At 46.2% G+C, this 12,500-nt stretch overlaps 1 protein-coding gene and 1 long non-coding RNA gene across 2 annotated transcripts in view; both read right to left on the reverse strand.

Annotated features, from left to right (window-relative positions):
• The window catches only part of LOC138972514 (uncharacterized), a 9,685-nt gene extending 3,121 nt beyond the window's left edge, over nucleotides 1-6,564 (reverse strand). The window contains exons 1-4 of the mRNA XM_070345160.1: nucleotides 4,652-6,564; nucleotides 3,771-3,973; nucleotides 3,466-3,653; nucleotides 102-396 (exon numbers count right to left, since the gene is read on the reverse strand). Coding sequence (XP_070201261.1) covers nucleotides 102-396; nucleotides 3,466-3,653; nucleotides 3,771-3,973; nucleotides 4,652-5,437 — 1,472 coding nt within the window. The 5' untranslated portion in view covers nucleotides 5,438-6,564. The remainder of the gene's footprint in view (nucleotides 1-101; nucleotides 397-3,465; nucleotides 3,654-3,770; nucleotides 3,974-4,651) is intronic.
• Nucleotides 6,565-9,513: 2,949 nt separating this feature from the next.
• The window catches only part of LOC138972515 (uncharacterized), a 15,994-nt gene continuing 13,007 nt past the window's right edge, over nucleotides 9,514-12,500 (reverse strand). Inside the window, exon 2 of the long non-coding RNA XR_011457650.1 lies at nucleotides 9,514-9,984. This is a non-coding gene — a long non-coding RNA (uncharacterized lncRNA). The remainder of the gene's footprint in view (nucleotides 9,985-12,500) is intronic.

Here is a 12,500-nt window from a genome sequence, read left to right on the forward strand (position 1 = left end):
CACACACACCCACACACACACACACGCACACACACACACGCACACACACACACACACACACACAAACACAAACACACACACACACACGTATGAACACAAACCTGCTGTCAAAGCGCGCCTCGTCGATCAAGACGTGTAGGTGGCCGTTTTCCACACATGCCAAGAGGTCGGTGACTGCCTGCTCGACATCAGCCTCCCTGTTCCAGATATCGTACCGGTGGTACGACACGCTGCCTGGTGTCAGGGAAGGCGTCGGGCCCGCGCTCAGCGACATCTCCAGCTGCTGTTTGATGGATGTGCTGACGGCCCGGGTGTTGTACCGTGTTGACAGCACGTGCACATCGTGCCCCTGTCGCAGCCACCGCAGGCCTTGCAGCACCAGCACCACCGTCTTACCTGTTGGAACACAAACAATAGTAAGGTTAATATATTGCAGGACAATGTGAAAACAAGGCAGTGTTACACGTAGAGACGACTTGCACATCGTGACCCTGGTGATAGGGAAGATGTAGGCCCGCGATCAGCCACCTCAACCCCTGCAGTACCAGAACTGTCTTACCTGTTCACACATAAAATATAACCTAAACAATATACATGTATTATAATACAATGTGAAAGGAAGGCTCTGTTACATTGAGTCCGTTTCACCAGTTACACGCGAAACACAGCATCAGGAACATAGCAATAAGCATAACAAAATGGATATAACTGCCAAGAACATTCTTATTTTAGAAAATTACATTTCATGGAGACTAAATGAACAAACTTTTCTCCGAGTCAGCTGGATGCCTTTCCTTCAGTTGACACATTTTGGATGGAATCAGACGACACACACAGCGTGCACAAAACAAACCGTCCTCCAACAAAACTAGAACGTTCTGGTACGATGACGATAGAGTAAAACTTGACAAAAAAACAACGTCATACACATCGCGTCATTCATTCAACTAAGACGTCATTTGAGCAAACTAGCTGGCATCAGAGCACTGTTATGGGGCTGTCACACTATAACGAATAGCAGTAACTTATGCCGACTTATGAGAATTGTCATCGAAACGCTGGAGTACGTTTGACATAGGTTAGGTGTAAGTTTTTTTTATAAGTAGTAATAAGTTAAAAGCACGCTGGTATAAGCTGGCATACGTTGTTGTATGCTGAGACCGAGAACAAAAATTTGAACATGTTCAAAATTTGTGGACGTATGCCGACGTACTCTTCATACGTTAGGCATACGCTAGACATACGCTACGCATATGTTAAATACGTTACAGGTAGTTTACTCATACGTCGAGATACGTTGAGATACGTCGAGCTACGCTAGCAGGAAGGTGTACCATACAGCTAACTTATCGATAACCTATTACAGTAGAAACTTACTTGTAACCTATGTCTTACCTATATCTAACGTATTAGAAGTATGTCTGACGATCGTGTAACTTACTGAACGTGTCGCTACCGTACAACTAGCGTATCATTGGCGTTTTGCTGTCCCTGTATATAAATGGCTCTTCCTCTGCCGCTCTTGGTAGCAGTCTGCGTCTTCTGACCCATGTGGGTTGCTCGCACAGTGTGGAATGATATTCTGTCTGAGACGCAATATTTATTGTGATTGTCACGTGATCGTTCGAAACACGCCGAGCCCGCTGCGCATAGGTTTCTCATAAGTTACTTATACGTTGGGCATAAGGCGAGGCAGACATACGTTATAATACGCTATCATAAGTTTTATATAAGTTAGTGATGTGTTTCAAATAAGTTAGACGTACGCTATGAATACGTTATGCATTAGTCAAATTTAGATGCTTTTTTTTCGACGTATGCCAATGTATTGACGTTATTTTTTGACTGTTCATACGCTAGACATAAGTTTCTCTAAAGCGCTAGAGTGTGACAGCCCCATAAGGAAATCCGAAACATTGTTTTGTCAGTATCGTTTGCTGCAACAACAGCGACGACAATAATTATTGTTGTTGTTCACGATGATGATGATGATGATGATGATGATGATGATGATGATGATGATGATGATGATGATGATGATGATGATGATGATGATGATGATGATGATGATGCCAAAAGGCAAATTTTCGCGGATTTTTTGTTTTTGTTTTTTGTTCCGCCGTAAAAGCTAAAGTGTCCGCCGAAAAAATAAATCAGGGAGGCAAAAATGGTTCTGAAAACTGAATTTAATGGCATCCTTGGAGCTCAGATGACACCAAAGTGCACAATTTGGGTTCTTTGGAGAAAATTTTTTCCGGGGGGTCATGCCCCCGGACCCCCCTAGTAAGGCTAGCGTTGACTTTGAGCTTACTTACACATTTTCAGCCTTTTTTACTTTTTCAATTCCCATGCCTGGAGAAGGCAGACAATAGTTGGTGCAGCAAAATAATCGCGATGTTAACCATGTAAAAAGACAACCCCCATTTTGTTCAATTGCCAGCAGGCTTCTGGTCGAGAAGAAACTCCCGTTGAAAACTGTCACGCGACTTTGAACAAAGACCCTAAATACAGGGCGTTTGCTCATCCTGAACTCAGGTCAAAATGAGTTCGGCTCATTCTCTCCCTGACAGGATGCCTTGAGTTTCCTTGTCTGGCAAGGAAACCGATATTTTCTTTTTATACATTATTAGAGCTTTTTGTAATGTATTATTGATATAAGCAGATTGGCGATCGTCGATAATGATTTTTCATGGTGTTTTGTAATTTTTAAATTACAAAGGAATTGATATATAAGACAGTTTCAAGCGAGCTATTTTTCGCGGCTGTATTTACTGTGCAAACAACTCTAAATATGGCAAAAGTGTCACGTGATAACCAACCGTTTGGTTTTGGCGTTCACTGGAGCAGACGATTTTTTCTGTAACCAGTTGACAGTGATGAAACCATATATTACGGTCTCCTTCCGGCAGCAGTCCCAACATTTCGACTTGTTTTGACCTTAGAACGATGTCTTTATCATAACTGTGAAGAACAGAACGGAGATCACTGTCGAAGTCGGCCAATCTGCAATCATTTTCGTCTCGCGAACACTGATCTCAAATTTAGATCAGTGCTCGCGAAAACCATATGGGAGATAACTCTGTATTTTTCTGTAGATTCGCGTAGGACTGTAGCGTCCGGTCAGGGAGAGAATGAGCCGAACTCTTGACCTGAGTTCAGGATGTGAACAGCTTTTTTTGGAGGCTTAATTAGTTAGCAGAGTGCGCATAGGAGACTGAACCTTGTTATAGTAGAAGGCCACAGAGCTAAATTTAGTGTTGCCAGCACAAGAAACTAGAGCTGCATCTGCCGCACGCCGATGTTAGTCTTTAACGCGAAACAGACGGCTGAGCTTTAGTGTTCCATCTTCCTTCGACAAAAAATCGTTAAGAGAACAGTCCTAAATCGGCAGCAAGACCAACAACAACAACAAACAAACAAAATAAGAAACAAACAATCTAGTAAGAGAAGCTGTGAGCTTGTCACCTGTTCCTGGCGCTCCCGTAATGCAGACCAGTGGCGGGTCTTGGTTCATCAGGTCCAGCTGTTGCAGGGTCAGAACCAGAAGTGCCAGCCTCCGCCCCAGTTCCGCCACCGCCTGGCCTGCCGTCCGCACCTCCACACGGACACCGTTGTAGCAGGGTACAGACACCGTGGTGGCCGGACCAACAAACCTGTAACAGAAACAATTAAGATAATGATAAATTATAATTAATACTCAAACGTCGAATACCAACATTGTTTCAACACTGTGCATGTGACGAAACTGACATGGATGTCATTTCTCTCACCTGGCTACGATGTCCAGGTAAAGTTGATCAGTGAGCCGAGTGTCCACAGTACAGGCCATCCTGTGTTGCCACCAGGTGCTGAGCTGTGATAACACGGCGGGTGTCACGTGCCAGTACGATGCAGGCTGGGACAGTTGGTCAGAGCAACAGCACAGCTGGACGGCCTCTGCTGTGTTGGCGGCACCCAGGCTCTGACACACCGCCTGCAGCAGAGACATACATGTACAGTACGTAATACTTTATCTTTGTGTGGGACACAAGTATAATTATTTCCTTGGTTGAAACTGACAAAACATCCATCAGTGTGACTATGTGCGCACGCTCTCGCGCGCGCGCGCGCGCGTGTGTGTGTGTGTGTGTGTGTGTGTGTGTGTGTGTGTGTGTGTGTGTGTGTGTGTGTGTGTATGTGTGTGAGGCAGCAATTGTAAATGTACTGAGACCAGCACACACTCTCTCCCTGTGTCTCTATCTCTCTTTCTTTCTCTTTATTCTCTCGCTCTCTGTCCCTAGCTCTGTCACTCTTGTCTGTCTGTGTGTCTGCCTCTCCCTCCTTCCCTCCCTCCCTCCCTCCCTCCCTCCCTCCCTCCCTCCCTCCCTCTCTCTCTCTCTATCTCTCTCTCTCTCTCTCTTTCTCTGTCCCTAGCTCTGTCACTCTTGTCTGTCTGTGTGTCTGCCTCTCCCTCCCTCCCTCCATCCCTCCCTCTCTCCCTCTCTCTCTCTCTCTCTCTCTCTCTCTCTCTCTCTCTGTCCCTAGCTCTGTCACTCTTGTCTGTCTGTGTGTCTGCCTCTCCCTCCCTCCCTCCCTCCCTCCCTCTCCCTCTCTCTCTCTCTCTCTCTCTCTCTCACTCTCTCCCTCTTTCCCTCTCTCCCTTTCTCGTTACCTGTTCCAACTGTTCATCGTTGTCCAAGACTCGCTCTAACTGAGCACTGCTGATGTAAGGCAGGAAGAGAGTTTTCTTGACAGTCATGCAAGGTCCGATGTCACTCACAAGGTGCCTCACCATTCTCTCCGACTTGTCCAGCTGGTTGACCGCTTGCTTCACCTTCTGGGCAAGGTCAGGATCGGCCGGAGGGACTGTCTCGTTCGAGGCACCCTTGGTTTTCCCCACAGACTTGAGCTCTCCGATCAGAATGCCGTGCTGGCGGTGGATCAACAGAAAGTCAAAATCGCCCTGACGATCTTGTGCTAAGTCTTTGGGTCGTGGGAGCTGTTTCGCGGCCGCGGCATAGGCAGGCTGGTTGAGGTAGCTGCCGAACTGTAGCTGAGACAGGATGAACATGGCCTCGTGACGACTGTCGCCAAGCTCCTGCAGGTTCAGCATCACGTGGTTCTGGGCAAAGTCATCACGTATGTCGCTTTCCTGCACTCTTTCTGGCGCGAGATGTATCTGTGACAGTGACTCCTGGGTCCACAGGCTGTGCTGTGATGACGGGATGAAGTGGCGACGGGACGGGGGAGCTGTGTGCACAAGGGCGCCACCAGTCGGACAGTTTGGCAACACAAGCACGGGCTCACCGGTACCGGGTGCAGTGCCCCTGAAGTAGGGCACCCTGTTGAACTGTACCGGCGGCACACAGTAGGTACGGGTGAGAGCGTCAGGGTAGAGTGACGTCACGATCTGCCGCCAGGGCTCAGCCTGTGCCTGTTGCGAGTTTCTGGCCGCCATGGTCTCGGGTTCAAACCTTCACTCAATGTGACCTGCGCGCTTTGTTGCTTTTGGGAAGGACAGAGAGCTACCCGCGTTGTGCTGCTGGTTATGATCTACAATTTGTCTTTCCCTTACACCCGGTTAGAGAATCCCTTACACCCGGTTAGAGAATCCCTTACACCCGGTTAGAGGATCCCTTACACCCGGTTAGAGAATCCCTTACACCCGGTTAGAGAATCCCTTACACCCGGTTAGAGAATCCCTTACACCCGGTTAGAGGATCCCTTACACCCGGTTAGAGAATCCCTTACACCCGGTTAGAGGATCCCTTACACCCGGTTAGAGAATCCCTTACACCCGGTTAGAGAATCCCTTACACCCGGTTAGAGGATCAGTCCAGGTTCACAATGTCCTGTTCTGCTGGTTTTGATCAACTACTTGTCTTTCCCTTACACCCGGTTAGAGAATCTCTCACACCCGGTTAGAGTATCAGTCTCTACACATGCCATGCTCTGGTTATATCAGGCTCAGTGACAGAATTACGCACGTCTGGTTCCCCTATAGCTCAATAGGTAAATCTTCAGACAAAATGTTCCAGGTTTTCACCACACAACGTGTCATGAATGCAGAGTGTGGCGTGCTGTGTGTTACTGACCGAGGTCGGGTGTGGCTCGCTAACACGGCTCATAATAGGCATATGTCACAGACAGGCTGACTACACTGTCACTCACACAAGTCAAGTTTCACAGACTGTCGCAGACACAAGTCATTTCTCACAGTCAGGCAGACTACACTGTCACTGACACACGTCATTTTTCACAGTCAGAATTCACTGTCACTGACACAAGTCCTTTCTCACAGTCAGAAATCACTGTCACAGTCAGAAATCACAGTCATTAAAATAAGTCATTTCTCACAGTCAGGTGGACTACACTGTCTCTGACACAACACATGTTTCACAGTCAGGTAGACTACACTGTCACTGACACAAGTCATGTTTCACAGTCAGGTAGACTACACTGTCACTGACACAAGTCATGTTTCACAGTCAGGTAGACTACATAATCACTGACACAAGTCATGTTTCACAGTCAGGTAGACTACATAATCACTGACACAAGTCATGTTTCACAGTCAGGTAGACTACACTGTCTCTGACACAAGTCATGTTTCACAGTCAGGTAGACTACATAATCACTGACACAAGTCATGTTTTACAGTCAGGTAGACTACACTGTCACTGACACAAGTCATGTTTTACAGTCAGGAAGACTACACTGTCACTGACACAAGTAATTTATCACGGTCAGGTAGACGCTACACTGTAACTGACACAAGTCATGTTTCACAGTCAGGTAGACTACATAATCACTGACACAAGTCATGTTTCACAGTCAGGTAGACTACACTGTCACTGACACAAGTCATGTCTCACAGTCAGGTAGACTACACTGTCACTGACACAAGTCATGTTTTACAGTCAGGTAGACTACACTGTCACTGAAATAAGTCATGTCTCACAGTCAGGAAGACTACACTGTCACTGACACAAGTCATGTTTCACAGTCAGGTAGACTACACTGTCACTGACACAAGTCATGTTTCACAGTCAGGTAGACTACACTGTCACTGACACAAGTCATGTTTCACAGTCAGGTAGACTACATAATCACTGACACAAGTCATGTTTCACAGTCAGGTAGACTACATAATCACTGACACAAGTCATGTTTCACAGTCAGGTAGACTACACTGTCACTGACACAAGTCATGTTTCACAGTCAGGTAGACTACATAATCACTGACACAAGTCATGTTTCACAGTCAGGTAGACTACATAATCACTGACACAAGTCATGTTTCACAGTCAGGTAGACTACACAGTCACTGACACAAATCATGTTTCACAGTCAGGTAGACTACATAATCACTGACACAAGTCATGTTTCACAGTCAGGTAGACTACTTTGTCACTGACACAAGTCATGTTTCACAGTCAGGTAGACTACATAATCACTGACACAAGTCATGTTTCACAGTCAGGTAGACTACATAATCACTGACACAAGTCATGTTTCACAGTCAGGCAGACTACACTGTCACTGACACAAGTCATGTTTCACAGTCAGGTAGACTACATAATCACTGACACAAGTCATGTTTCACAGTCAGGTAGACTACATAATCACTGACACAAGTCATGTTTCACAGTCAGGTAGACTACACTGTCACTGACACAAGTCATGTTTCACAGTCAGGTAGACTACACTGTCACTGACACAAGTCATGTTTCACAGTCAGGTAGACTACATAATCACTGACACAAGTCATGTTTCACAGTCAGGTAGACTACACTGTCACTGACACAAGTCATGTTTCACAGTCAGGTAGACTACACTGTCACTGACACAAGTCATGTTTCACAGTCCGGTAGACTACACAGTCACTGACACAAGTCATGTTTTACAGTCAGGTAGACTACACAGTCACTGACACAAGTCATGTTTCACAGTCAGGTAGACTACACTGTCACTGACACAAGTCATGTTTCACAGTCAGGTAGACTACACTGTCACTGACACAAGTCATGTTTCACAGTCAGGTAGACTACACAGTCACTGACACAAGTCATGTTTCACAGTCAGGTAGACCACACTGTCACTGACACAAGTCATGTTTTACAGTCAGGTAGACTACACTGTCACTGACACAAGTCATGTTTCACAGTCAGGTAGACTACACAGTCACTGACACAAATCATGTTTCACAGTCAGGTAGACTACATAATCACTGACACAAGTCATGTTTCACAGTCAGGTAGACTACTTTGTCACTGATAGTCGCCACAAACACCTTGTCCGTCCTTTGTGCAGAACGACGTCCCAGTGAGTGGTTGTACCCTGTAGGATTCACAGTGCACGGGTTGATATCAATAGACTGGAAGCGTCCTTTGTGCAGAACGACGTCCCAATGAGTGGTTGTACCCTGTAGGATTCACCGTGCACGGGTTGATATCAATAGACTGGAAGCGTCCTTTGTGCAGAACGACGTCCCAATGAGTGGTTGTACCCTGTAGGATTCACAGTGCACGGGTTGATATCAATAGACTGGAAGCGTCCTTTGTGCAGAACGACGTCCCAATGAGTGGTTGTACCCTGTAGGATTCACAGTGCACGGGTTGATATCAATAGACTGGAAGCGTCCTTTGTGCAGAACGACGTCCCAATGAGTGGTTGTACCGTGTAGGATTCACAGTGCACGGGTTGATATCAATAGACTGGAAGCGTCCTTTGTGCAGAACGACGTCCCAATGAGTGGTTGTACCCTGTAGGATTCACAGTGCACGGGTTGATATCAATAGACTGGAAGCGTCCTTTGTGCAGAACGACGTCCCAATGAGTGGTTGTACCCTGTAGGATTCACAGTGCACGGGTTGATATCAATAGACTGGAAGCGTCCTTTGTGCAGAACGACGTCCCAGTGAGTGGTTGTACCGTGTAGGATTCACAGTGCACGGGTTGATATCAATAGACTGGAAGCGTCCTTTGTGCAGAACGACGTCCCAATGAGTGGTTGTACCGTGTAGGATTCACAGTGCACGGGTTGATATCAATAGACTGGAAGCGTCCTTTGTGCAGAACGACGTCCCAGTGAGTGGTTGTACCGTGTAGGATTCACAGTGCACGGGTTGATATCAATAGACTGGAAGCGTCCTTTGTGCAGAACGACGTCCCAGTGAGTGGTTGTACCCTGTAGGATTCACAGTGCACGTCAGCGTCATTACAAGTGCGGGACATTCTGTTTGCAACTCAGAAAATCTTTTTTTGTTTTTGTTTAGAGATTTTTTTATTTGATTGTTTTTATCAAATGCAAACCGTTACTTGCTCAGATGAGGTGACTTATCGACTGTACGCATGTTTAATATGCACGCAATAGTTTGAAAAGTAATTTACACTCCTTTCCTTTACCTAATCTTTGCTGGCTTTACACATTAACACGTGTTACACTGATCTTTTTACAGCACTGTGTTGTGTAGTTGTAACGCTACAGTTCACAGTCCTCAACCCAACACTACAACACGTGTTACACTGATCTTTTTACAGCACTGTGTTGTGTAGTTGTAACGCTACAGTTCACAGTCCTCAGCCCAACACATCACACATCACGAACCGTGATGTCTTATGATCCTATGACCCCCTGAACCTTGAATCATTTCTTTTTGGCGTAAAGTAGGCTAACACAGTACTGTCGGTCAAACTCCAAACTCGGTGGTTCACTATCTGGCACTTCCGTTTATGTCTTGATTGCAAAACGAACGTCATTTACTGATTAAAACAGCAATGAAGCAAGTTGTAATACTGAGATACTGAGAACAAATCGTTGTACAGTGCTAAGACGGAACGCAACAGAACGAACACAAGGTGTGGACCAACGTCGCAGGGAAAAACTTCCTGGTTGAATTATTCCAAGTCCTCTTGTATGCGTGGTGTCAACACTCTGTGTACCCGGGGTGCATAGCTCATTAAATGACACTGAGGTGGGCCATGTGGTATGGTAGCACATTCCTGCCAACATTAGAAAAAGTGTTGTCTATTGGAATTGTCAAACTGCGAATATGCTTTGGTGGAGAATGTTTCTATCAATAAATACATTTAGAATTCAGATACAAAGTACGGGTAATTGGACAAGAGTAACACACGTGACAAGAGTAACACACGTGACAAGAGTAACACACGTGACAAGAGTAACACACGTGACAAGAGTAACACACGTGACAAGAGTAACACACGTGACAAGAGTAACACACGTGACAAGAGTAACACACGTGACAAGAGTAACACACGTGACAAGAGTAACACACGTGACAAGAGTAACACACGTGACAAGAGTAACACACGTGACAAGAGTAACACACGTGACAAGAGTAACACACGTGACAAGAGTAACACACGTGACAAGAGTAACACACGTGACAAGAGTAACACACGTGACAAGAGTAACACACGTGACAAGAGTAACACACGTGACAAGAAAAGTGGAGCCGGTTTATGGAGCTTGACATCTTGAAGCAAGAGGTTATCGTGTATACCAACACTCACAGCTCATGGGTCATTGTCTTCACCAACATTCACAGGTCATGGGTCATTGTCTTCACCAACATTCACAGGTCATGGGTCATTGTCTTCACCACCATTCACAGCTCATGGGTCATTGTCTTCACCACCATTCACAGGTCATGGGTCATTGTCTTCACCAACATTCACAGGTCATGGGTCATTGTCTTCACCAACATTCACAGGTCATGGGTCATTGTCTTCACCAACATTCACAGGTCATGGGTCATTGTCTTTACCAACATTCACAGGTCATGGGTCATTGTCTTCACCAACATTCACATGTCATGGGTCATTGTCTTCACCAACATTCACAGGTCATGGGTCATTGTCTTCACCAACATTCACAGCTCATGGGTCACTGTCTTCACCAACATTCACAGGTCATGGGTCACTGTCTTCACCAACATTCACAGGTCATAGGTCATTGTCTTCACCAACATTCACAGGTCATGGGTCATTGTCTTCACCAACATTCACAGCTCATGGGTCACTGTCTTCACCAACATTCACAGGTCATGGGTCATTGTCTTCACCAACATTCACAGGTCATGGGTCATTGTCTTCACCGACATTCACAGGTCATGGGTCATTGTCTTCACCAACATTCACAGGTCATGGGTCATTGTCTTCACCAACACTCACAGCTCATGGGTCATTGTCTTCACCAACATTCACAGGTCATGGGTCACTGTCTTCACCAACATTCACAGGTCATGGGTCATTGTCTTCACCAACATTCACAGGTCATGGGTCATTGTCTTCACCAACAATCACAGGTCATGGGTCATTGTCTTCACCGACATTAACAGGTCATGGATCATTGTCTTCACCAACATTCACAGGTCATGGGTCACTGTCTTCACCAACATTCACATGTCATGGGTCATTGTCTTCACCGACATTCACAGGTCGTGGGTCATTGTCTTCACCGACATTCACAGGTCGTGGGTCACTGTCTTCACCAACATTCACAGCTCATGGGTCATTGTCTTCACCAACATTAACAGGTCATGGGTCATTGTCTTCACCAACATTCACAGCTCATGGGTCATTGTCTACACCAACATTCACAGCTCATGGGTCATTGTCTTCACCAACATTCACAGGCCATGGGTCATTGTCTTCACCGACATTCACAGCTCATGGGTCATTGTCTTTACCGACATTCACAGGTCATGGGTCATTCTCTTCACCAACATTCACAGCTCATGGGTCATTGTCTTCACCAACATTCACAGGTCATGGGTCATTGTCTTCACAAGCATTCACAGATCATGGGTCATTGTCTTCACCAACATTCACAGGCCATGGGTCATTGTCTTCACCAACATTCACAGGTCATGGGTCATTGTCTACACCAACATTCACAGGTCATGGGTCATTGTCTTCATCAACATTCACAGGTCATGGGACATTGTCTTCACCGACATTCACAGGTCATGGGTCATTGTCTTCACCAACAAGGATACAAGCATAATCATACATGATGCCACCCCATAATCTATTGACATTCTGTCAAGGTCTGACTAGCTTACAACAAGGATACAAGCATAAGTATAGATGATGCCACCCCAATAGTCTGATGACATTTTGTCAAGGTGTGACTAGCTTGCAGGAAAAGGTGTTGAAAACACCCACAGCACTATGTCTCCCACACCATGCCAAGCACCCTGTAGGGTACAGGGAGGGAGGGTGGGGGAAACACCTACAACCCTACTTCTCTCACACCATGCCAAGCACCCTGTAGGGTACAGGGAGGGAGGGTGGGGGAAACACCCACAACACTATGTCTCCCTCACCATGCCAAGCACCCTGTAGGGTACAGGGAGGGAGGGTGGGGGAAACACCCACAACACTATGTCTCTCACACCATGCCAAGCACCCTGTAGGGTACAGGGAGGGAGGGTGGGGGGTACAGGGAGGGAGGGTGGGGGAAACACCCACAACACTGTTTGGTGTATTTG

The sequence above is a fragment of the Littorina saxatilis genome, linkage group LG8, assembly GCF_037325665.1.
Source record: "Littorina saxatilis isolate snail1 linkage group LG8, US_GU_Lsax_2.0, whole genome shotgun sequence".
NCBI classification, from domain to species: Eukaryota; Metazoa; Mollusca; class Gastropoda; order Littorinimorpha; family Littorinidae; genus Littorina; species Littorina saxatilis.